This window comes from Myiozetetes cayanensis, unplaced genomic scaffold, assembly GCF_022539395.1.
Source record: "Myiozetetes cayanensis isolate MyiCay16 unplaced genomic scaffold, myiCay2020 scf4, whole genome shotgun sequence".
Taxonomy (NCBI): Eukaryota; Metazoa; Chordata; class Aves; order Passeriformes; family Tyrannidae; genus Myiozetetes; species Myiozetetes cayanensis.
In genome coordinates, this window is record NW_026087631.1 from 30,793,391 (window position 1) to 30,818,917 (window position 25,527).

The window sequence follows — 25,527 nt, forward strand, 5'->3', positions numbered from 1 at the left end:
AGAAATCCTGGAACCCCCATGTGCCTCCGCTCTCTTTTTTGTCCGGGGCGTGTTTAGGGGGGGAGGGGGTTGGGGTGCTGCTTTGGGGGCGCTTTACGACGGCGGGAGGGGCGGTTTTACGACGCGTCAGGAGGTTTTGCGGCGGGGGCGTCTTACGGCTGAAGCCGCGGCGCGGTGCGGGCAGCCGGGCAGGCGGGTCCGACCCCCCGGCGGCTCCCGATGCAGAAAATCAACAGGAACGCCGTGCTGGCGCTCCTGTCGCTGGCCAGCCTCGTGTTCCTGCTCTTCCAGCTTTGCTACTACAAGTTCTACCTGTCGCAGAAGGTAAGGGAGAGCTGCCCCTGTGTCTGGGGGTGTGGGCACTGCCGTCGTCTGGGGGCTTAGTCGGCGTTGATCACCCCAAACCCCTCCCCTCCCGAAATGCCTGGAGCGGCTCGAAATTCCCGCAGTGTGGGCGAGGAGACAGTGTCTGGTAGCAGGGGTACAGTCAGGTTTCAGTTCTCAGGCCGGTATCCAAGTCACTGTGTCATGCAGGGGCATCCCATAGGAATGATGCTCCAGGGCTGAGCCACCACGGCTTTTAACCCTCAACTCTTGTTCAAAGACTTTAATATTAAAACTGATGTGAAACCAGGACCTTTCTGAAGAGAGGCAGCACCTATTGGCCACAGATTTTCCAACACTGGTGTCCTGGGCAGAAAACCCAACTTTTTCTGCAGTTTTAGTGCTTTGTGGCTCAGTGTTCATAATTTTATCCATGTTACAGACTAAGCTCTACTCTTATACCGGGAATGGTTTTTATACCTGCTTTTTTATACCTGGAATGCTTTTTATACCTGCTTTTTAAACCTGGAATGTTCAGGTGAATGATCTTTGTGTAACAAAAAAGAGTTGTTACTGTAAATTAGGTAAATGTTACTGTAAATTAATTACTCAGGTGTCTTCATAGTTTACAGTTGCAATAGAGGAACTCCTTTTATTTTTACAGAACTGTGTGGGTATCCAGTTTCCTGACTTGGGAGGTGGTTTTTTTTTTATCTTTAATAAGTGCAGGCAGTTTTAGTGCCAGGTAGTGCTGCAGACTTTGACTTCTTTCTTGCAGTTTCTGGTGGTTAAATGTCAGGGCATTGAACGAGAAATTCTTTCTACTTTCGAAAAGCTTAAAAGCTGAGCCGCAAACTGCCCTGACCTTAATCTTTAAGATTGAATTGTCTAGGATTACACCTGAAAAGACTGAGGCACAGTCCTGCTGTCTCTCTCCCCGCCGTGGTAGTTGCCTGACAGTGTTTGTCATCTCCCTATTTTACATTTACTGGCATATTGACTTGGAAACCTGAGGCCTCATCACACAGTCCCTGCATGTCTGGAGGTCCCCGAGGCTTGTGTTGTACTTCTAAATATACCAATCCAGGGAAGTTGTTTATGATTTCAGATTCAATGCGGTACTTGAGTGACCAGAGGCAAAACCACAGCCATAACTCTAAAGTGCTTACTTGGATAAGTGTCCATGAATGTCCTATTAAGAAATCCTAAGCAAGGATTCGGCTGAAACTTTTTTTTCCTCATCTTTCTCTCTCCTCCTCCCCATCTTTCTTAAATAGAATGGAGCAGCTTTTTCCAAAGTCAGAGGAAGCCAGTCAGGCCAAGACAGCACTAGATGGGTATGTACAGTGTCACTGGTTCATACAGCTCTTCCCTATGTCTCATCAGGAACTCACACAGCACTGCAAACTCAGGGTCCAATTCTCTTCCCTATTGACATAGTTCCATAATATAGTTCCAATAATATAAACAATTCCAGTCCTCATAACCCAGTGCCAGGAGTGCCATTAGGTACTTGAAATGAGATATTTTTTTGTTGTTGTTGTTATTGTGCCCTGCTTAAGGTTTGCAGGATTTAACACAGCCAACACATCACCTCACCCTTGGGGGGGGAATGGGAAGCTCAGTTATCATATTTGTAGTTAGGCTTTGTTTGGAAACACTCTTACAGAAGCCTTTTGTTAACTGATCTCCCAGTGGGAAAAGCACAGATGGGTAAAGGGAAGGATGTGCTGAGAGCTTGCTGCCTCTCGGTCCAAATGCAACATGATAACTTTGCTAGTTAGGCATTTAAAGGCCCTGTTTCTGCTGAGCACGAGGGAAGGTGCTCTGGTTAAGAGCTGCTCCTGGACAGAATCCAGACCAGCTGCTCCATGGGCTGCTTGCTTGTGCCAGGAATGTCTCACTGTTCTTGGACATGACACCCCTTGGAACTGCCTGCCAGGTGTTGGGAGTTGCAGTCAGCTCCCAGTCTGTGGGCAGGTTTATCCTCAAGGTTTAACTGGCTCTTACCACATCATTAGCGATAAAGCAGAATGTTCCACGGTCCTGCCAGGGACCCACTGCACTCCAGAGCCCCTGCAGTGATGTGTCCAAAATACTCTGTTTCAATGTGTTTCTCTTGATGGCTTGATATCAAGGCCATCTCTTTCTACCAGCTATTTGAGTTTCAACTGAAAGCATCTGTTTTCCTGGAGAAGTGATGGGGTAAGGGAGGGGAAGTAGACACTTTTGCACAGATTTGCTTCCTATTCATCAGTCTTATCTGCCAGTTCTAGTTACAGGTGTAATGTGAGCACATCACTTACCTTTTAGATCCATGTAGCTGAAATCAGTGAAAGGGTGGCCGTGCTTCTGCCTTAATCACACAGGTAATGCTACTGCCAAAACTCTGTGGGTCACCCACATCCTGTGCTTGTGTTTTCACGTCCCTTTGAAGCCGGAGCTTTTAAGCCATTAAGTTTAAACATTATAGTTGAATACATCAGCAACATTATAAATAGTAGGGTGACCATGACTGATGTCAATGCCTTCTGTGTGCCACAGATGTTTAAATGTGCTTGATTAAAATTCTCCACTGAGTCAAGTTAATAAATTCTCTCATCAGGTACAGAGACTGGTACAGCTTTTAACCCCTTAGCACTTGCATTCTACCTTCTCACTCAGTCCTCTCCCACGTACAGCAGTCCTGAGGTCTGGGCTCCCTCTGTGACTGAGTCAAAAGCCTTGGAAAAGTCAAAGTGTGAACTGTGTCCATGGCCTTTGCCTTGTGGTTTTGTGCAGTTTGCCTTTGTCTGGTTTTCCTAGTCACATCCTTGTCCTTCATGTGCTTGGATGGGACTTTCCAGGAGCTGTTGCTCCAGAAGATTCCTGGGGGTTGAGTTTAAGGTGAACAGAGTTCCCCAGATCCTCCTTTTTAAAGATGGCACAAGATGTGCCTTTTCTCAGAACAGCATCTGATCACCAAGGCCTTTAAAGATGTTGCAGAGAAACCTTGAAATTATACCAGCCATCTCCCTCAGCAGCCACATACACATCACATCTCATTCTATAATCTCCAGTTTATTCAAGTGCTTTCCAACTCAGTCTGGAGTTAGAAAGAATCTTGAGTTTAGCCTAGAATCCTTTCTCTAGTCTAGCACTCCAGAGTTGTAGAAAGTTCTAACTGAAGCTGGCAGGTTGTTACTCCAGTCCTAGAGACCTGAAAAGCCTAAGAGCAGCCTGTTCTTCTGAAAGAGAAAACTTCCATTTCCACAATTGTTTGTGGAAGTAAAATGTGTATTCAGAAGATGTATTAGGAGATAAGATTTCCTTCTTTCAGTGGATTGGGTTTTCTTCTTTCTGTTGGAGTTTTAATGTTATATATATAATATTAGTGTTTAATATTGACCTTTGTATGCTTAAATGTGGTGTTTCTATCCTCTGTCAAATAGCACGTTGTTAGGAAGTTCCTAAGCTTAATATCCAGCCACAATATTCCAGTGTATTTGATTGATCCTTTGATTCTGGGACTGGTTGATAAAGACATTGAGCAGATCAGAAGCTCTCCTGATGGCCCCAGCCCAGAATGCAAGTACTTCTGTGTTCCAAGAGACTTCACTACATTTGCACTACTGGACAAAACATGGAAACATGAAGTAAGTGTCTGTCTCCACTACACGTGTGTGTATTGTAATGCATTTAGCTGTTCTGTGATGCTGTGACATAGTACTTTCCTGTTTGTATAAAGGCCTCTGAATTCATTTTGTGTTAATATTTCAGGCAGAGGAAACTTTGTTTTAAAGTAAAAGTTACCCAGGTACTAGCCTGGATGCATTAAGGGTCATTTAGAGAGAGCTAGAAGTTCTTAGAATATTCATAAACACTTGCAATAAGAGGCCATGCCAAAAGAAAAGAAAGAAGATGTGTTAGAAAGGAAGAAGGAGAACCTTAAGCCTGTGATGTAGGTGCAGCTCTTATAAATCTGGAGTTTGGGGATTTATCAAGGAGGAAATGCAGGTATTGATGTGACAAGACCATAAAGATGATCATAGTCTGCTGGCTTACATTTCTTTCAGTACATCTTTGTACTTAGTACCATTTCACTTAAAGCATTGGTACCTCTGCTTTTCTTTGGTGTTAGGAGTTTTTTTATTGGATGTGTTAACAATAGAGATGTAGCTCGTGATGAAGGACAAAACTGCATCTAAGATTATCTCATCAGTTCAGTCTAATCTGGAAATATTTATTAGATTTAATTTGTACAGACTAAAGATACCAATGGCAAACTGCTTTTTGTTTGTTTTTTTAATAGAAACAGTAGGAGACAGAAATGTCCTGTTACTATTTCACTGAAGAACTCAAGAGTAGCGTCACTCTGGACTTGATCAGCAGTTGTTTTAGCCATGGCTGTAAAGGAATTAAAGAAACTGAGAATAAGTTTGTGTGGCAGCACACTGATATAAATCCATCTCCCCATTCCTTTGTGGTTGATTGGTATCTGTAGCATCCAGAGGAGAAGCTGATATGCTTATATAAAACATTTCAAGGGGGAGCAATTGAAAGGATTTTCAGATGCTGATTGGCCCTTTTCTTATCAGCCAGAGTTTCTTTCCCTTTTTATATGGAAATATAAAAACCTGTTACCTACTGCAGTGTTCTGTGTTTGGTGAAATTCAGGTATTTATTTGCATTATAAAATAAGACTTTGCAGTAGAAGTTTTCATATTAGTGGTGTTGTTATTCAAGGACTTAAGAACACCAAGTGTGGCAGAAGAGTAATTTTAGAGAATGGTTTGAGAATGCAGAGAAGGGTGCTATGGCAAGGAGCAAACCTAGTCCAGGCATGGCTTACAACATTTATTTATTGTTTATTGAACAATTTGAAGGACAAAATTTAGGAAATAAGGTGGTTTGGAGTTGCTTGTGGCTGTTGGTCTTCAAGGTCTTAGAAATTTTTGATTCATTTGTGCTTAAGTCTGATTAAAAAATGAAAACAGGGAATAATGTCAGTTAACAGTAAGCAATTTAGCATTCAGTGTTTGTTTCTCTAATCTTCAGCCTGCCCCACCTCTTACCTCTGATTTTTTAGGTGGGCCTTTTTAAAACTGCTGAGAAAATGGGGTTCCAGTGGCTGAAGATTATAAATAAGGACCCCCGCTTGGATGGGATGGATGACCTGTCTGGAATGGAAATTCCCTTGCACTACATATTCAAGCTTGCATCTCATGCCATTCATCTGGTAGTCTTCTATGAGAGGAGTGGGAATTACCTGTGGCACGGCCCCCTGAGGCTCAAGCACCACATGGACAGAAAGTTTGTGCCTTTCCGGAAACTGCACTTCGGTCGCCACCCTGGAGCATATGAAAAGTGAGTTCAGAATAGGGGAAGGAAAAAGCCATAATGGCACTTCCAAAATAACTTCTGTGTATAAAAGTACTCTCTTTCCTGAAGCCGGGTTGTAAAACTCAGCTCATGTGTGGTTCAGAACCATAAAGTACAGGTAAAATAAGGTATGAAGGTAAATCCAATTCCGATTTACCTGAAAACAAGAGCTTCACACTATTCATAAATTAAGAGCTACGTTTTGGAGCAAGTTGCTCTGTAGCCAGATTGAAGCAGACAGAAAGGTGAGAGAGGTCAGAGCAGTCATGGCTGTGGTTGAAGGTACCAGAGGATCTGCTGCTATGGTCAGTGGTTTGCCATTTATATGTTTAAAAGTTTGAAATCTTTTGATAGCCACCTGTACTATCAACACAGGGGGGAAGTAGAAGTGGCAAGAAATTTATTATTACCTAATAGATAACACAGCGTATCCAAAAGTTGAGTGTGGATATGGAACATTAAATGAAAAAGGGAAACAGCAGAAATCCGTTCAGGAACAAATCTAATTTGCTAAAATTAAATGTTAAAAAATTTGAATAAAGAGAGGTGACATTTGTACCATAAAGACATGCGCCAACCACTGCATCTAACCCATGCTCTTAATGTTCTGTGAGGATTCTTTTCTAATTTTTAAAAGCACGTAGCCTCAAAGTACAGGGTAAAATTTGGTTCTTAAGTGCATCCCACAGTTAGACAACTAATCAAATACCCTGAATTTTCAAATCCACTGAATATTCCTGAACAAATTCAGTGCAAGCTGTGAGTTAGTAAAGGAATCAGTGATCTGAAAACGTAACTATGGGCTTGTAGGCATAGAAATTCTTTTTCAACTTTGTAAGGGGAATTTGTTGAAGCTCTTGTTGCTTTGTTTTTATATAATTGGGTTTGGTTGTATTTGGACAAAGGAACCACTGCCTTAAGTGTGCGTTAAGATTTTAACTTGAGTTAGAGGAAGAAGTGCCTTGTGGTTTGTAAAGAATTAAATGGGGTAATGTGTTATCTTCTTTTCCCTGCAGACCAGAACTTCTGCATGTTTCCATTGACGACTTAAAAGTTCAAATCCCAAAAAATCCATCCAGTTTTCTAGAGGAGATGTCACACTCTAGATTCCTTGAATGTAGGTACAGAGAAGCTCGGGCTTTCTTTCAGGTTAGTGGTAATCAGGTAGTGTCTCTGGGATGTAATCTGTGTTCTCACTGACTGATCCAAACCTAGGAACAGTTCACTCTTTGCCTAAATGGGACTGTTTGCATACCTAAAGCTTAAACACAGACCCTGATTCTCATTCCATAGAGTTTAAGTGGTAATAAAACCAAAACTTTACCTGAAGATTATGAGGGAACAACAAGTCCATAGTTCTCACACGCTGTTACTGTTAAATAGGTCTCATGTAAATAAGAGTAAGATATTGTGTATCTTTGTGGCTGAAACCTTTCCTTAAGGCAATTCTCAAAGTTTTGTGTAGTGTTTCACTTTACATTTTTTGAACCATGCAGTTTCACATTCTTAATTTGGCTCATTTGAAATGGTATACTAATTCCAAAGTGACTTATTTCATTACTTTTTTTACTATGTAAACTAATGGGTTTACCACTACTTAGAAAAAGTTTCTGCTGCAGTCTGGGCAGCATTTTCTAACTTGAAAGGGGACATGAGTTATAAAGTGATCAAGAGTTACCACACTCTGATAAGACTGTAGAGGCAGAATCAGGTCACTGAATCTCAGCCATCTCTGAGTCCATGAAAGGGGAAAAAAGGATAGTAGAGGCTCCATTCTTCAGTCATTTATGTCTTGGGGAAAGGGAGAACCATTCTTGTTCAGTCTAGTAGGCTGTGACTTCCCATATGTGTAGCAGGCGAGTCACTTAATCCCAGGGTGTGTTGTCAGTTCTCATGTGAAAGACAGGAAGGTCTATTCCCCTTCAGCTCCAGAGCTTCCAGGCAATAATCACCTCTAGGCAGAGGAAAATGTGGCTTTGAATGTTTATTGAACTTTGTTGTAGCTTGAATACTGAGATAAGCAGGTGGCACCTGTTTAGAAAAGTACTAATTTTAGCTGTTTGTTGCTCAAGAGCTCTTCAAGAAATCAGCCATGAGGCTGAGTGGTGTGTTGTTCCTTTGTTATACTCGTTGACATTTGCCCAGCCTGCCATGCTGATTTTGGCTTTGCACTGAAAGTGCTGATTTTTGACTTTGCAGATCCTGACACATTTGTGGATGGAAGATGTGCAGGGATTTGTGTTCACGGTGTTCACTCCGTGGCAGTTTTTCATTCAACATCCAGTTGTAACACTTGGTGGCGCCAGATAAACTAATCATGGAGTCCTGGAGTTTGGAAAAGCCTTAATGTGCCGAAAGGGACTGATTCTGGCCCTTTGTTCCCCCTGGGCTTAGGTTATTGACTTCAGCATGTGCTGAACGAGGGTTCATCCATATTGCTGCAAAGTGATGAGAATCAGTGTCTAATATGTATTTTCTTATCCTATTCTACTGTGAATTTGCATTCTGCTAGTTTGGAAATACTGAAGATTGATGTTCCAGAGTTTAAATTTAAACTTGCCATTTCAGTGCAGGGTCTCAAACTGAGCTGTATGTGTAAAACCAGATACTAGTCCAGATATTAGATAAGTAAATTTTTTTAAGTAATTTTTCCTTGGGACACTAAAAAGAATGAAGGGGCATGTTTGCTCTCCGACAATAACTTTCTTATTCTTCCTTTACCTTCCAGCTGTATCCTGATGATGCCTCTCTTGATGCAGTTGAATTCAGAATAAAAGCAAAATCCTTGCTTCACCTGGCTGCCCTGACACTGAATAACTTGGGAGTAAAGTTCTGGCTAAGCAGTGGAACGTGCCTTGGTAAAGCATTTGTGTTGTGTTGCATTTTTAATCTCATCTGAAATTTTAAACATTTCATCCTCCATTACTTGTCATGTCAGCAGAGGCCAAATGTACTGGGTTGGAAGGTAATATGTGGCATTAGCTGTATTGAAATAGGCATTTTGGTCCTGCTTTCTTTAGAATCCTGAGCCTTGGAGATGCTGGGCAAATTTCCACTGAAGCATTTAATGTTGACAGTTATCTATGTTGGGTTCATCACTGCTAGAAAGTAATCAACAGTTCCCTAATTTGTGTGACTTGGAATCTACTGAAATGATAATGGGGAAACACAGTGATGGGCACATATTTCTGCTGTACATGTAGACTCACCTGATTTTTCTCCCCGTGCAATTTAATGCTTATCACTGACTTTTAAAGCGTAGTTCATGTTTATTTATTTTTAAAAGCCAACCTTCTAATACAATGTCAGCCTATTAGAGTAGGTAATGCAAGTTTTCAGTTCTCCTGAAGGTGGAAATAGTATCTTATCCCTGGTGAGGATTCTTTTGTTATTGAAACAGTTTGTGAAAACTTATGTGTGCACATTTGACTTGTATTTTTTAATCCTGGGGAATACAATTTTCTGAATGAACAGTTACTAAAAGCTCCCTTAATGAAACAGACAAAAGGGTGTCCCACTTCTTCTCTTTCTGTTTTGCAGTGGTGATTGGAAGATGATTAACATCTTGAATGCTCTATAAAACAATAGTTGCAAATCAGAAGCACAGCTGTAGCCCTGTAGCTGTTCACTGCTGATTAGATTTGGGCCCAGATAAAGAATATTTTTTTCCTATAAATACATTTAGATTAGAAAACTGAAGGTATTTTATCTTTGAAAGAGTTAGTGCTTTCCCTCTCATTCTTGGCTTTCTTGGGGGAAAGAGCAGTGACTGTAAGTGCAGTAACATTTGTTTTCTTTGTGGTTCATTTCAAACTTGTTTATGGCCTCAATCAAAGACTTCTGCCTGGCAACCTCATGGAAATTCATTTTTATCTTGCTTTTGTTCTACTGAATTCATGTTCCTCAATTAAACTTAATTTTTTTCTGTTTTATTTTCTCCCCTTCAGGCTGGTATAGACAGTGCAATGTCATTCCTCACAGCAAAGATGTGGATTTGGGAATCTTTATAAGGGACTACAAAGCAGAAATCATTCCAGCCTTTCAGAAGGCAGGGTTGCCACTGAAGCACAAATTTGGCAAGGTATATAGATAATGAACACTTTACTTCGTGTAGATTTGTAAGTCTGAGTACTGTTGCAGATCATTTATGTAGAAGTGGGTACCTGAAGTCTCCTCATCAGACAGTTACTCAGTAGGGTTTTACCTAAACACAGAATTGCTGATTTTTGTGTGTTCTCTTGGATTATGTGTGAGAAAATACCCTTCTTAATAGCTTTAGCTTTGTTTGGGAAGTCTGAATTTCACTTCAGAAGTGTTTAATGAGTTTTATAGGGGTTCTAATCTGTGTCAGTGGTGCTGAGGAAACATAAGGCAGAATTTAGTCCTTGAGATTGGATGGGCCTTGTCATATTGGGAGGATTGGCACTGAGATTATTTTGCTTCTGGCAGAAGGCAAGGAGATGGTGCTGAAGCTTTTGAGGCCAAAGGGAAGAAACAGAAGGTAGCTCCATGGAGGTGCAAAAAATTTCCAAGGTTCTTAAGGCATTTAAAAAAATGGCATAATTAGTATGGTTTCTTTACTTAGGACGGAAGTCACCCTGTATATCTGATGGAAACAGTTTTGTTTTCTGATGAAACTTTCTGATGAAAGTTGCCTTGTGTTTTTATGTATATATATGTTGTGTATTTTTGTCTTGCAGGTGGAAGACAGTTTGGAACTCTCTTTTCAGGGAGAAGAGGATGTGAAACTTGATATTTTTTTCTTCTATGAAGAGGAGGATCACATATGGAATGGAGGAACTCAAGCCAAATCGGGCAAGAAATTTAAGTAAGAACTGGATTTGTACCACTGATAGGAAAGTTACCATTTAGTGTTGGCATTTTTTGTGTTGTGCAGATTTTGCACTCTGAGACCAGGGAAGTAGAAAGAGAACGGTCCAGTGCTTTACTAGAGAGGTGCTGGCCTTGTGAAATCCAAAGCAGTGCTGGCATATCATGTATCAAGCAGATTTTATCTTACTGTGACAAGCTCCAAAGTTACATAAACACCAAGATGAGAAAGAAATCTCTAAAACACACATTAATTTTACAGTAGAAAATTAATCCTTAGGCAACTTGAGGAGGCATTATGGCAAAAACCCCTCGACTGTCCTTACAAAGTAAACCCCATAATTTGGGATTTTAAGGTAATGATTTGGAATACTTTATTGACTGTAGTGTTGTGACAGCAATGCACGACTGCTTATTGTTCATGTTGTGAAAATGGAATTTTGAATAGGATCCCAGGTTTCTTGTTTCGTACTCTTCAGTATTAAATCAGCAACAGCTTCCTAATCTATTCGGCAAACTTAATATGGGTTTTGTTAATTAAATTTGTTTCTTTCCATCACCCACCTTCACTCAGAAGGAGATAGTTGCAGACTAACTGAAAACCTTTCTGACTTCTATAGGATTTAATTATCTTTTATATTTTCCCTGAACTGTATTTGCTTATATTTGTCTAACAGGAACTTAATGAACACTGTGGCAGAACATCCAGTTGGTGATAGTGTCCAAGTCCTTGTCTTAGTTTCTTAGTTCTTAAAAGTTACAAATGTGGCTTTCTAGTTCAATAAGAATTAAATAATAACTTTGCTTAGGCATAGGAGTATAAGGAAGCCAACCCTCTAGTTCTGAGCTAGTGCTTCTTATGCTTAGTTTAATGCATACAGAAAAGGAGCAAGAAAACTGCTTGTTTACCATGATAAAGGCCCTAAGCCCTGACAGAACATAGCTGTTCAGAATCCTTAACCAAATAATTCCAGGTATGTATTATTCCAAACACATTCTCAGAAAGAGGAAAAAGATCCAGCTTTTGTAACTGAGATGTGATCATTGGTAGGTTTGATGTGAATGACCCCCAGTTTTGCTTAGTCTTCATCCCTGTCAAAATTTTGGAGGAAGGTAAAGTGAGGAGGTCAGTCAAAAGAGAGGTCATTGTTTGGTCATGCTGAATCCTAAATCCACTCTAACAATTTAAAGGAATCTCACCAGCTGATTACGTGGTATCAGAAGAGAGATTGGTAGCTACTAGATTATCACAGAGAAGGGTGGAATTTCTCTTCTAAGATATTTATGTTTTTAAACCTGAAATGTAAAAGATGTCCTCTTCAGAAAGCTAAATATTTGCAAAGGCATACTTTCTATACATCTTGCCACATGAATGCGTGGAGAACTGAAGCTTCTCTCCTTTCCTCTCTAAAATATCTTTTCACAGTCAATTTTAGTCTCTGTTTCCTTGGAGAGCCAGTTTCCAAACTTCACAGCCTGCATGTTTTGCATTCCTATGTACAGAAACATTTCCCCAGCATTGCAGACACAAACAGAGATGTGCATCTTCCTTATCTTGTCTTGGAGTTGCAGCAGTTGAAACCTGTTTGTTACAGAATTAATACTGGACAGTTGCATTCTCCAGCAGAGAATAAGTATCTACAAAACCTGACTCTGGGAATCAGATCTGTACTTTAGGCTTTAATCCTTAAAATGAGTTAATTCTGTAGGTTTTTATCTAAGAGGACTTCCTGTAAGTGTCTGATCCTTTCAGTGCTTCCACGTCCAAAGATTGATAAAACTGAAATTGGAAGAAAAAATGGTGAGTATTGTGTATGTACAAGAACCTTGTCCCAGCAACTTGGCATGAGCAAATGGTGACCAAGGATTCCAGTAGTATGAAGCATTACTGAAAAGCATTGTTTTCTGTCCGTCAGTGTAAACATCAGATTTTAATAATAGTTAAATAATTATTTGGGTAAAAATTCCAACTGACTTTTTAATTTGTAGATTAGTTTACTTAAATTACCTGTTGTGTTCTCCATAGTATTATTATTCTGAGTTTTCTCTCTGAAGGCTCTCATTTCAATGGTTTGCTAATAGCTTTTTTTTTGTATACATGTCCACTGATTTCTGACAAATTAGTGATTTCCTGGGTTAGTAAAAGCTGAAGAGAATCACAGAACAGATTGGCTTGGAGGGGACCTTAAAGATCATTTCATTCCAACCCCCTGCTATGGTTGCTCCAAGCCCTGTCCAACCTGGTCTTGAACACTTGCAGAGATGGTGTAGCCGCAGCTTCTCTGGGCAACCTGTGCCAGAGCCTCACCACCCTCACAGAGAAGAATTTCTTCTTAATGTCTGATCTAATACTGCTTTTTCCAGTTCAAAGCCATTCCCCCTTCTCCTATCCCGATGTGCCCTTGTCAGGACTCTGGTTCTCTCCTAAGCCCCCTGTAGATGCTGTAGGACTGCTTTAAGTTCTACCCATAACCTTCTCCAGGCTGAACAACACCAACTCCCTGAGCCTGTCTTCATGCAAATAGCTATTTGATGTTCACAAATCCAGTAAAACAGTTTGTTTACCTTATTTTCCCCTTGGTAGCTTGCATTCTTTTGCTTTTTTGTTTAGTTTAGAGTTAATCAGTAGTTTCTGAATATATATCGAGAAAACATTTGATTACTTTGTTCTTTCCCTCCATTTAAAGCATAAAGCACAGTTATTTTCTGATGCTGTTTGCTCAGAGCTTAGAAATAAAATTAACATTATGCTTACAAGAACATGGAGGGGGTGGTTCTAGTTCATGCAAATGCACAAATCTTTTAACTCTTTTTCAAAAGGACTAAGTAGTTATGGTTTCATTTTAATCTCTGGAAAGGAATTTTGAGATCACTTTTTATGTTTGTTTTTTTGTTTGTTTGTTTGGGTTTTTTTGTGGCAGTCTTCAGAGCTTCAGAAGTGGGAGTTATCCTCTGCAGGAACAGTACATAGACTTCGGCATTTATTTGTTTAACACACTGACTCTGACACTGTGCTCCTGTAAGGTATCATCCTGATTAAACTCTGCAGTTTACCTGTGAACTTCCACTGCTCTAAGTGTATCTCACCCTCTTGACACCTTTTTAAAGAGGGAACTGTTAAACCCCATTTATAAGTGAAAAAGCAGAGACAGGGACCAAGTGATTTCCTATAGGTGGCAGAATGATATGGGAATAAACAGGAAAAGAATTAGGAATGCTCCTTCCTACACGAGGCAAATTTTCACCAGTTACTGTTGGTAACATCCTTGTTCTGTATGTAAATAGTATTTCACAGATAAGAAGTTATGAAATAAGAGAAAAATAGTAGAATAAGCAGCTTTCTTTCTCCTTGAACTTACTTATTGAGAGGTTTATGTCAGTCTTCTGCCAGTGACTGTGTTCTTTTGTTATCACACAGGTATTTCTTTCCAAAGTTCACTTTGTGCTGGACTGAGTTTGTAGAACTCAAGGTGCATGTGCCCTGTGAAACTCTTCAGTATGTTGAAGCCAACTATGGCCCAGACTGGAAGGTTCCTGTGAAGGTGTGGGACTGGAAGAGCTCCCCATCCAACGTGCAGGACAACGGTGTCTGGCCTGTCAATGAGTGGGACGATGTCATCCAGATCTACTGACCCCTGACTGCTGTCAAAACATGCCTGCTGCCCTCAGAACTGTCTACTTGTGATTCCCTGTTGCCCAAAGGCATCAACATCCATTCCTTTTGTAACTTTTCATGTGTTTCCTAAAGAGACCTTTACCTTCTTTTTGCTTAACAGGTATTTTTTCATCACCTTCACTATGCGTTTTCCAGGTGGTTGAAGGAGAAGATGAAAGGCACATGAAGAGAAGGGAAGCTGAAAGAAAAGCTGCAGAAAGGGAAGTAGAGAAGAAATGTTGCAGTATATGGGCAGTTGACTGTTTTAAGTGTAAACAGTGGCCATGTGGCATCAACTTTATTGAGATCATCAAAACCTTCAGACTGTTCACTTCTCAAGCTTCAGAGAGGGTTGAGATGGAAAAATCTCAGGTAAGTCCCTCTTTTTTCAAAGGAGATCCTGTGAATATTCGTCTTCTAAACACTAGAGTTACAAGTACCTCATATGTCCTTGATTTGAGACTGACACATTCCTACAGTAAGCAACAAATTGCTCTTGGGAGTGGAGTGTTTCTATTGCATAGAACCTATAAGGCCAACCTGCTTTACATCTAGGAGGTAACAGTGTAATACTAAATGAATGGATGGAGAAACTATCCACATTGGACCTCTTCCAATCTGCTTTCTTCTTTTTTAAGAACATGAAGTTGCATGCTGCTGGGATGTATTTCCCACGAAAAGAATAAAATTCTGGTTCTGACATCCCAGTTCTTGAGTTCTCCCTGTGAAAGTTTTGACTGGGTTTCAGAAAATTAGAGCTATCCCAGCTGTCTTGTAGGTAGAAATGGGGGTTGTTCACAGTTGCCTGTTTCACATGGACTTACAGAACAGAGGCCTCTGAGCACTGCAGATCTTCCTTCTCAGCATCAGCAGGACTGTGTACAAATACTAACTGGTTCATCAAATTTGTAGCAGCATAATTGAAAGTGAAATGTCAGTGCAGTATGAGGCTTTGGATGGGAAGAAAGTGGAAGCCGGACAGCTCTCTCCTGCTTCTGACTGTGCTTTTGGTTAATGAAGTGAGTTTTCTTCAGCAATTTGGAGGGGGATATTCACTTTTAAAGGAGTGCGTGTCCAAGTTTGTTCCAGTCGTGCTGTGCAGAGGACAAAAAGGGCACTGGAGCTGCTTGTGAGTTACAACTACAGTACATGGTACAGACCCAGGAGTACTGGTGAACCAGTATCAAGGCACTGGGTGGAGCTCATATTTACTTGCAGCAAACTCATATCTGTTCATCTGCAGTTTCTATCCATGTCCAAAGTGTGTCCAGTTCCAGACAGGTGGCATAGCCACGGCCCTGTGACGGTTTTACTGCTGCATCATTCCAGGTGTGCTCTGGGGCTTCCCTGCCCTTTGTACCCTGGAGTGTGCTGCGAGCTTTTTCCTGCCAGTCCCTTCAGTTTCAGTTTCTCTTGCCACTGGAGCTCCCAGAGTGAATTATTCAGCTTCTGGTAGCGACTTGTCATGATGGCTCTTCAGTTGGTATGGTAACTTTGTTAGCTTGCCTAATTAAGAAAAGAGAGATGTGAAATCCTGCTAACTTGGTAAACATATAAGGGATCATTTCATATAAGGGATAATTTCTCAGGTAGAATTTTCTGTATTTTTCCTTTAAGTTAAAAAAGCCAATGCTCTTAAGGTTTTCATTTCATAATTCTGTTGTCATGAACTTCTTTGTTTAATAACATGCAAAAAGCCTGTAAGTTTTTCAAATGTGATAGATGCTTAAGAATGAAAGAAGAGATACTGTCAGAAAATTATAATCCTGTCAAATTTTTGAGTTTGTATTTGTAGATGAAAAGACTAATGGAAAAAAATGCATGTCCCTGAAAGGGAAAATGTCTTTAACAATTGATTATACCTGTAAGGTATTCTTCAGGTTAAAATATTTTCTCTTCAAAAGATACAAGTGTGTGTTTAACACTGATTAAAAGAAGAAGAGTCTAATTTGCAGTTCAGGATGCTGTTTCATCCTTTGTTTTGCCATCTTGGGCAGCATTTAACACACTTCATTGCAGTTACCGTGACATAATGCACAGAGAAAAATTTTGAACTGTTTCTTACACTGCTTAATTGACTGTCTTGAGCTTTTATTTTTTAATAAAGATAACTTGGACACAAAAAAGATATCTGGCAGATGCCCACTGGTAGTAGAAAGGATCCTTCAACTGCACAAACAGATTGCACTTCTGGATGTCTCCTGTCATGCTTTGTGCAGTGCCCTGACCAGAGATCTCCTGCTTGGACACAGATGGAGTCCCAAGGGGTGGTGTAAACATCATGGAACTGCTGCTGTTGGAAAGTCTGGGGCTGTAGCCTCACCATTCCAATAGAAAGAACAAGATCTAGGCACGTTTCCTGCTAAATTCTCCTGAATTGCCTCATCTGAAATGGAATCTTAATTCTGTGTTACCTTCTTAACTTACTAACCACCTTCATTTTGAAAATGCCCTGCAGAGGAGGACAATTCCTAAATTCTGTTAGTGGTCTTGAACAACAACACATGAAGTCCCTTGACTTTTCTGCAGGAAACAAGGCACTTTAGGTATGTGCAACTGTTGAAGAAACCAAAATGTTTGAAGCTACAGAATAGAAAGAACCAAGAAAGATTGAAGAAATAGCATTGCCTGAAGAGAAAGGACCATAAAAGACCACTTTCAAAAGCCTTAAAAGGTGGTTGCAAAAAGGAAGGGGTGTATGTGTTCCCTTTCTATGGTTGGTAGGAAATAAAAGTAAATGGGAGGAATGCCAGTTGAAGCACCTGTGTGGAAACTGGAGTATTTTACTTGTGGAAATGTGTAAAACCTCTCAGAACATATCAGACAAATGTCAGTCAAAACTGACTGTAGTTAAGGATTGACTGTAGTTAATCCTGTCTTCCAGCTGGGGGGGAGTTCGTATTTCTAGGAACTAGTGCTGTAGTAGTTTTCCATAACTTTCTGCTTTTACAAAATGGAAATTGGAACTGTATGAGCTTAAGAAGGGTTCTATTTCTAGAATCAGATACTAGAGGTCATACTGACAGTGATAGTGAATTGCCAGTGCTCTGTGTTTGAGTCTTTCCCTGCTGTCCAAGTGAAAAAGAAGCAGCTGATCTCTTTATGCTCTTTCTCTTGAAACATAGTCTGTGAGATGTTGGTTCCTGGTGTTAAACAGCCTTCATCCTCTGCTGCTTTAGAATTCTCTACCCTCATCATAAGTCTTAAATCTGTCAGTTCAAGAGAAAACCGATCTATGCTTTGCACTGTCAGTTGGAGTTGTGTGTTTTGCACAGCTGAATGCGATCTTAAATGAGTAACATCTGTGTAATAATGCAGATACCTCCCTTCCAAGGACTGGCTTGTCACAGTGACTTTCAGGAACTCGGTTCTGTCCTTCATTACTCATTGTTGTAATTCTCTTGAGTTCACACTTGAGTTCTCTTGAGTTCTCTCAAATTCAGAGGCAGCTACCTCACTGTCTACAGATTTCACAAAATATTCTGAGTTGGAATGGTCCTACAAGGATCTTACGCTTGTCTTCTCTCTCATCATGTGTTTCTGTCATACTGTGTGTTGCAGAACAGAACATGGGAACTTGAGAAAGCATGTGCAAGCACATCAAAGCCTGTCTGGCACTTGTTCTCAATGATCTACATCAGCTGTTTTGGTAAAGTGGCACCAGCAGCCCATTTACATCAGCAGACAATCTTGCTTAATAGCATTAGATTTCCTGATGGTGAGTTCTTGAGTTCTCTACTGAGTTTTATGCAGTTTTATGCATAAATGTTGCACTGATTCGGCTGCTCCAGAGCACATGAGTTATGAGCTGGATGAGTCTTAACCAAACCCAAGTCACTGCTGTAATTGAGGGGGTGGATAAGAGCTTTCCCCTTGAAAAAAGGAAGGTACAATGGAAGTTTTGTCCTTAAAGGACAGAAACTGACTCTGTTGTGGCTGAGTCTGTTTTCCTGAGATACATCTTTCCTACAGCTTGAAAGAGAAGTCACATATTTTACCTGGAACATACTAGGGGAAGTATCATGCCTGGTGCTTTGCAGATAGGACTGTGTGTTCATAATGTTTCTGTTCTGGCCCTAAAAATTCTGAATACCTCCTGTTGTCATGAGAGTAATTAGGTTGAATGTTAGTAGGTACAGTGTGCCTGTATATTGGGCTGCAAGGGCCTGTCTGACAGTGCAGTGATGTGCACCTACACTGGGATTAGTTCTGACACAGGAAGCAATCAGAGTGGTGTTTGGTAACATCCTGAATGCGCAGAATAATGTTGGGACCAGGGGAAATCCAGTGGGATGTAGGAAGAGTGACATGGAACTTTTGTTACTCTGTTATGGGGGCTCTGAGCAGCCTGGTCTGGTTGGAGATGTCTCTGCTCATTGCAGGGGGGCTGGATTAGAGGTCCTCTAAAGGTTTTTTCCAACCCAAACCATTCCGTGCCCCTTTGTATTTCAGTGTAGAATCAGTCCTGGTGGACAGGTTGAGGAGTGTCTGAAACCACATATAAGGAAGAGTAGAAAGAGCTGTGGTTCCTGCTGAGAAGGATGTGGCAAGTATAATATCCCATTCACTTGGTTCATAATGCAAGAAGCTTAAATTTCACCAAGAAAGATCAGAATGAGCTGCAGAGAATGTTTGTGGTATTTAAGAATGGGAATAGTTTGGGGAAGGGTTGTATTATTTCTATCCCTGAAGGCCTTTAAGAATGTGTTTGGTTGGTAAATGGAATAAACTTGTGTGACTGTATGTGTTCTTGTCATTACCTGGAAGAGGGCCCAACTGAGTTTTGGGAATTATTTTCTTATTTCTTTGTTTTCTTTTGATTTCTTTATTTTCTTACTTTTTGGTTCTTTGGGTTTTTTTTAATTGTCAAGAAAGCAATATTTGATCTGTGCAGTTGAGCCTGCTTTGAGACCCAATGGAACATCTTTATCTCTTGAGATATGGATAGTGTTATCAGGCTAGAGGTGCTATTCTGGCATTGGCAGATCATGTCCAGCTCTGCATTCACCAGTACCCCCGTCCTTCTGCGAGTGCTCTCAATCCACACAGTGTCCCAGCCTGTATCCATGTTTGGGATTGTTTCGACCCAGGTGCAGCAGCTTGCAAGCCATCTTGTTGAATCTCATGGGGTTGGTGTGGGCCCACCTCTCAGGCCTGCCAGGGTTGTTCTGATGGTATTCCTTCTCTCTGGAATATCAACCACAACACTGAGGTGGTTGTTACCTGCAACTTAGCTGGGAATGCATTCAATCTCACTGTTCATGTCCCTGATAAAGATGTTAAATAATACTGATCCTAGTAGAATATAATAGAATATAAAAAGGCAGGAGGATGATCTGAGTCATCCTCCCTTCTGCTCACAGTGAAAATATGTCCTGAGTCTTGGTAACCATTTCTGTGCCCATGAGAAACCAATATGGATGGGGATAGCAACACCAACTACATTGTTGGAGATACCCATGGGCATGTACTATGGGTTTTCATTCTGTTCCAATATCAATTTAAGGAAGTTTTATGATGACTTTGATGCGATTTGGTTTAGGCCCTCAATGTGAACTTGGAATGCCAAAATTATGCCCTTTAGACAGTTGTGGTGCTTCAGTCTCTGCTTCTCCCCAGCTCAGCCATCTCAGTTCCTTCCACTTGTAAACCAGGATAAGCTAGGTGGCTCTTCTTGACATAAAGCAACTAATTACAGCACCTTTTACCCAGCCCCTTCCTTTCACAAAAGTCAAGACTTTTGAGTAAAGCAGCTTCTACAGTGAACTGCTGTTGAACTGTGTGGCCTCTCTTCTTGAGCTGACATAAGCCCTTGTTTATCACTGCCACTGTCCAGAGCAGTGTCTCATAAGCCTGGTGGGGCAGCAGGAGCATATTCTATTGAAAAACCTGGGTGTTTGCTCTTTGGGTGCCTGTAATCATCTCACATTTTCAGCATTCAGGCTTGGTTGCCTATTGGTAACAACCTTTCCAGCTGCACTGAAAGAGTGATCTCTGAACAAACATGGAAAGGGAGAGAAGATAAAATAGGTGACAGCCAGTGAAGACAGGAACCAGGCTAGGCTGTTGTTTTTTGTTAGGGTTTTCTTTAAATTAATTATTTTCTTTTGGGAAGCCAAGATACATTTGTGTCATGGGGGAGGGGGCCCTTCACGCCTGACCAGACATATGGTGCCTTAGTCCCTGGAAAACTTTATTGCCCTGGTTTCAGATGGGACAGGGTTAATTCTCTTCTCAGTAGGTGGTGCAGGACTGTGTTTTTGGATTCAGTATGAGAAGTGCTTACCCTAAATCAAGGACTTTTCAGTTTCGCATGCTGTGCCAGTGGGCAGGTGTGTAAGAAGCCATTACATCTCTGGGACAGGTGAGCTAAATGATCCAAGTGCTTTGGAGAACATCACGCTCTGTATATAAACTGGAGGAGTTAATTAACAGTTATTAAATTGTTCTTATCTCAACCCATGATTTTTACAGGGTTTTTTTCTGGTCCTCCTCCCCATCCCACTGCAGGATGGGTAGTGAGCAAGGGGCTGTGTGGTACATGATTGCCAGCTGGGGTTAAATCATGGCATTTATCTATAAACACAGATACCTTGCAAACTTAATTTCTATGTGTTCCTTTCCAGCCACATTCAAAGAGGAAACATGCAGAATTCCTAAGATCTTGCCTCAGAAGACCTTGGGAATAAACAGTAGTATTCCCAAACACAACTTCAAAAGAAAAGGGCATTTCTGTGGCTGGTAGTCCTAGCACAGACAGGGGAAAGTATGTCAGTAGGGCTTTGTGGTGTTCTTGGGTGGTGGTGTTTTGCTCTGTGACCCTAATACATGTAACATAGCTGGAAACACAGGGACAGTGACAGAGCTTTGCTCCAGCAAAGACCTTGGCATGAGCTGCCTGTACCCATCTGTGATGACTTTACTGCACTGCTGATGCCTTCAGCACCTGTCTGCTTGATGCAGTGACTTCTCTGGGTTAATGCTGCCTCTGTAATGCATTGATTGCTTGATCAGAAAAATTACCTGTTCCTTCTTGCAGGGATCAAACTGTTGCTGAGGTCAATGTGCTGAGACCATTGTTAATCTTTTCATTACCAGTCTTTTACAGACATTTTATTGTAGGCCACTAATGAAGTCAGCCAATTAATCTGCTGCCCCTTGGTCCTCCTCAGACCCGCCTTTTCCTGTAGTACAGTAGAGGTTCTAACCTATAAATAATGATCCATAATATCTGCTATGAGCAAGCCGAGGAAGGGCACAGCAAATACTGTTATCTGTTCTTGCTTTGACCACCAAATTTCCCAGTATCACTTCTGAGCCCCTCTGAGTTGTCAACCAGTCCTTACTAATACCTCATCTGTCAGGCTGACATGAAGCTGGTCGAAGCCTGGAGATGGATACTTTGGATTTTGGCCAGAGTGGTGACCAGACTGACACATTTCCCATTTAACTTCTTGAAACAAGGGGTTTCGTGGGAGTTTGCACTGAAGTGATTAAAAGGCTTTGTCACTGGGGCCACATGAGCCCATATTTTACCTACAAATGGTCCTGCAAAGGAGGAACCTGTTTGAAATGGGGCTGGTGCAACTTTTGTGCATGGCCACTGCTGCTCATACAGAGGGCTGGGATCCTTTTAAGGGCTGGACCTTAAGAGTGTGAATGGGACAGTTGTCCTTGCTTGTAGTACTAATTGTTGCACTACTCTATGACATTATCAAGTAGTAGGTAGAAATGCAAAGCGCCACCAGAGTGCTCTCTGACCTGCTAAGGTGTTGCTGCCAAAAAACACCGGTAAAACTGTTTGCAGCAACGGCGGCTGGAAACAACAGCTTTAAACACATTAAACAACATTTTAACACACATAAAATTACTTTGTAGTTGCACTGGCTGTGAAAACTTGGAAGAATTTGTCTTGTTAAGACTTTGCTTTTGTGTGGCTGCCTTTCCCTGGGACTCATCATCCAGGGTGGGCTGGAGAGGAACTTAATCAGAATGACTGTGTGATAGCTGAGTAGTGCCCAGCGTCTGTGCGGAAAGGGGCATCTACATCCTGGAAAAGCAGCAGTATCTGAACAGAATGGCTCAGGTGCTGGGAAAAAAAGGAAGGGAAAGGGCAAGCACCAGAGGGTGTTCTAATAGTTTTCCATTATTCATCAAGGCTGTTTTAAAGCAAAATGCCTGACTAAGGCCAGTTTGAAGAGGGAAGAGAGAAGACTGCAAGGGGTTTGGGAGTCCCTCATGTTAGGGAACCATGTTTTTTTTTTTTTTTTAAGTGAGGGAAGAGGAACACATGAAGTAGAGGGAAACAGGTATAACTCTTCCTTCCTGATGTGATTCTTAGTTGGTACCAAGAGGTGGTAACAGCCCAGCTGTTGGTTTACACCAGAAGGGTGAAATCCAAACCATCCACTGCCCCCCCATATGCTGTGTGTGGATTGGGACCATGGTCTGACAGTGACCAGTTGCAGCTGGGAGGTTTTGGGCTATTCTTCCTTGTCGTCCCCAGCCCTCCCCCACTGCTTGTTGTGCCTGGTCTGTATTCCATCCCAGAGACCTGGGAAACAAGCAGGCACCTTAATTTATAGGGGAAAAAAAACCAACGTACAGGGTGGTGGAGGGAAGAGGGGTATGAGTGGAAATGAGTTGTGCTGATAAGCCTTCCGACTGTATTTTATTTTACCGGGGCTCTTAACAAACAATCTTTATAAAATGCAAACCTGGCTTATCAGGCTAATGCAGATTGTCTGAAATCCTTATCTCCATGGGCCAGTTAGCTGGAGTGATTCCCTTTTCACAGGGAATAGAGAATGAAGAGCTGCACACAAGCCTTCCTCTCACTGGCCCGCCCCCAGTCCCCCGTCCCCTCCCTCCAGTCATTGCCATTTACTGGCAGTGAACCGAATGGCTCTGATTTCCAAACTCATAAATAACGCAGGGCCTCAGAGCTGAGCTCTCCCATGTCTCCACAGTTGTTCAGCTGCACAGAGAGATGCGAGTCGACCCGTGAGGGGCTTGGGGACAGGGCTGGGAAAGGGAAAAAGTGAAAAGCTCCTGGTTTGTTGCACCTTTCTGAGAAGAACAGTCCATGTTTAAACTGACATCTAATGCTAGAGTAGCACAATCTTTTTCTAACCACTGTCAGCAGTCCTGGCCCTTGCCATTTAAATGTTTCCTTGATGTGACTTGCTCCATAGCTTTGTCTGATGGGGAGAAGCTGCTGATATTTGTATGTTGAAGATTTATGGTGAGAAACGTGCTTGCTGCTCAGGAGAAGGTTTTTTTCTTCATTCCATTCATGCTGTATGTGTATTTTCTGTGCCTCATATGGGTCAAGTTTGTGTGCCTCGGGAATGGATGGCAGCTAAATAGCTCTGCTGCTTTTTCTGGGGACAGAAGCATGGAAAAAAGATAATAGCAGCTGTGAGGAAATGTTTTTGTTCTGGCTGCTGAGCTCTGGGCAATATATATAAAAGTCCATCTCTAGGAGCACTTGATGCTGCTGTTGTCTCTGTGTCTGTGATCTGTGGAAATGTTCATCTTTCCTGGAACACCATGAGATGCTAGATGATCTGCACCAGGTTCTGGCCCTTCAGTTCCAAAATATAGAACAGGCCTGTACTGAAGTGACAAGTGAAGAAGAGGTCTGACTTTTATCCACCAACATGTGCAAATTGCTTTCACGTCTGTTTTGCCTCTTTCCATTTTGAATGTTTTTGGGGTCAGGAGACAAGGGTCTAGATTCAGCATTGATGAGGTGCAGTGGGATCTCAAGGAGCTACAGCTGCACAAAGAAATAAGGCTCTGAGGAAAACAGGTTTCCCACAGCACATGGCACAGAGAAATGCTTGTATAGTTACTGTTTTTCCCTCGTTCCTCTTGGCATCTGGGCAGATGACAGTGAGAAGAATTAGTTTAAAAACAGATATTACTATCTTTCTCAAAGCAGGATGCATTTTATCCCCTTCTACTGCTACTAGTTAACTCCTAAATCCAGGAATATGAATTCCACCAAAGCATGGAACTATCTTGGTGACACCTATACCATGGAGAGGAGTATGCAGATATCACTGCTGTGCAGTACCTTGGACACCTTCTTGGGTACTCTACATCCAACAGATGCAATTCCTGTCCAGTGTGGTGAATAAGCCAGCAGCTGGCAGGGGTTATTGTTTCCAGGTAGCTCTAAGGTTTGAATTTAAATTTAATTGGCTTTTTTCTTCTAGAAACTCCAGTTTTCGTTTCCTTGGAAGGTTCTAAAATCTCTTATAATTGCCTGTCTTACACTTGTCCCTCTGTACAATGGAAAAAATACTCAAATTCTTCCTCTTTCCCCGCCTTTGATGTGAATATGTGTGGGAGGGTCAACTATACTATCATACTATCTGATGTTTCTCCTAATCTGGAGATCTATGTCTCTCCAGTTGGTTCCATTCTAGAGTTAACACGTTTCTCTCTTGGAATTTCAACCCTTCATCACGGGTGGATGTTTGGGGTGCGGGCCTGATTCTGTTGAAACCAGGAGCTGACCTCTTCTTGTCTTGCCAGGACCTGAAATTCATCCATCTCCCACGCCTTCTGTGAGAGCTGGACTCAGCACCAGCCAATGCCCTGATGTGCTGCTGAGTTTTGTGGTGCATTTAAGGAGCATTTATCTGTCCTTCCCTTCAGGTTGTGGGTTTTTTTTTACCCTGCTTGCTGAGTTGCAAAAGGCAGTTAGCTGCTCTCCAGTGTGGGAACTGGAGTTAGGTAGCCTGGAGAAAAGGAGGCTCAGAGAGAGGGACCTTATTTGTCTCTCCAGTAGCTGGAAGGAGATTGTAGCAAGGTGGGAGTTGGCTTCTTCTCCCAGGTGACACGACAAGAGGAAACGGCCTCAAGTTGCTCCAGAGGAGATTTGATTGGATACTAGGAAAAATTTCTCCACCAGGAGTGTTTTCAAGCACTGGAACAGGCTGCCTAGGGAAGCGGTGGAATCGCCATCCCTGGACGTCCTTAAATGATGTGTAGATGTGGCACCTGGGGACATGGTTTAGTGGTGGACTTGGCAGTGCTGGATTAACAGCTGGACTTGAGGATCCTCGAGGTCTTTCCCAACCTGAATGATTCTATGAGTCTATGGAGAGTCTTGGACTATGCTTTGGAAGAACTGTTTTGCAGGTTTATTCTTTCTCCCCCTGAGCACACAGATGGGTTGCTCTGGTAACTCCTGCTGCTCTTTCCACACCTGCCACCTCAACCCTGTCCCTGGATGACTGGGCCAAGCAGTTACTCATGGACAATAAAAAGGTGGCATGTGGGTGTGAAGCTTTGCAATCTCTGAGCAGACTCTTTCCCCTGTCACTATGTTGTTCCTGGGGCAG

General features: G+C 41.8%; 2 protein-coding genes across 5 annotated transcripts in view; both read left to right on the forward strand.

Moving 5' to 3' along the window:
• The first annotated feature begins 164 nt into the window (after positions 1–164).
• On the forward strand, positions 165–16,265 carry FKTN (fukutin). 3 transcript variants are annotated; one of them, XM_050328421.1, is made up of 9 exons: positions 165–324; positions 1,602–1,661; positions 3,756–3,959; positions 5,393–5,670; positions 6,702–6,834; positions 8,414–8,543; positions 9,633–9,766; positions 10,386–10,513; positions 13,934–16,252. In XM_050328421.1, the coding sequence occupies exons 1-9, from the start codon at positions 220–222 to the stop codon at positions 14,145–14,147; spliced, it is 1,386 nt and encodes a 461-aa protein (XP_050184378.1). In that variant the 5' UTR covers positions 165–219; the 3' UTR covers positions 14,148–16,252. The 3 variants fall into 3 exon arrangements, with proteins under 3 accessions (XP_050184378.1, XP_050184379.1, XP_050184380.1); XM_050328422.1 differs by lacking the exon at positions 1,602–1,661 and having other exon boundaries at positions 188–324; positions 13,934–16,265; XM_050328423.1 differs by lacking the exons at positions 165–324; positions 1,602–1,661 and adding an exon at positions 2,677–2,693 and having other exon boundaries at positions 13,934–16,265.
• The window catches only part of TAL2 (TAL bHLH transcription factor 2), a 30,400-nt gene continuing 19,294 nt past the window's right edge, over positions 14,422–25,527 (forward strand). The window contains exon 1 of one of the 2 annotated variants that reach the window (XM_050328466.1): positions 14,422–14,542. The gene's annotated coding sequence lies outside the window, so the exon portion shown is untranslated. Of the gene's footprint in view, positions 14,543–16,388; positions 17,889–25,527 lie in introns of those variants that run through there. The other variant, XM_050328468.1, reaches the window with a different exon arrangement.

Coding starts and splice junctions, on each gene's coding strand:
- FKTN (XM_050328421.1), top strand. CDS start 220: ATGCAGAAAATCAACAGGAACGCCGTGCTGGCGCTCCTGTCGCTGGCC. Junction 3,960..5,392: donor ACAAAACATGGAAACATGAA/GTAAGTGTCTGT, acceptor CTGATTTTTTAG/GTGGGCCTTTTTAAAACTGC. Junction 5,671..6,701: donor CACCCTGGAGCATATGAAAA/GTGAGTTCAGAA, acceptor TTTTCCCTGCAG/ACCAGAACTTCTGCATGTTT.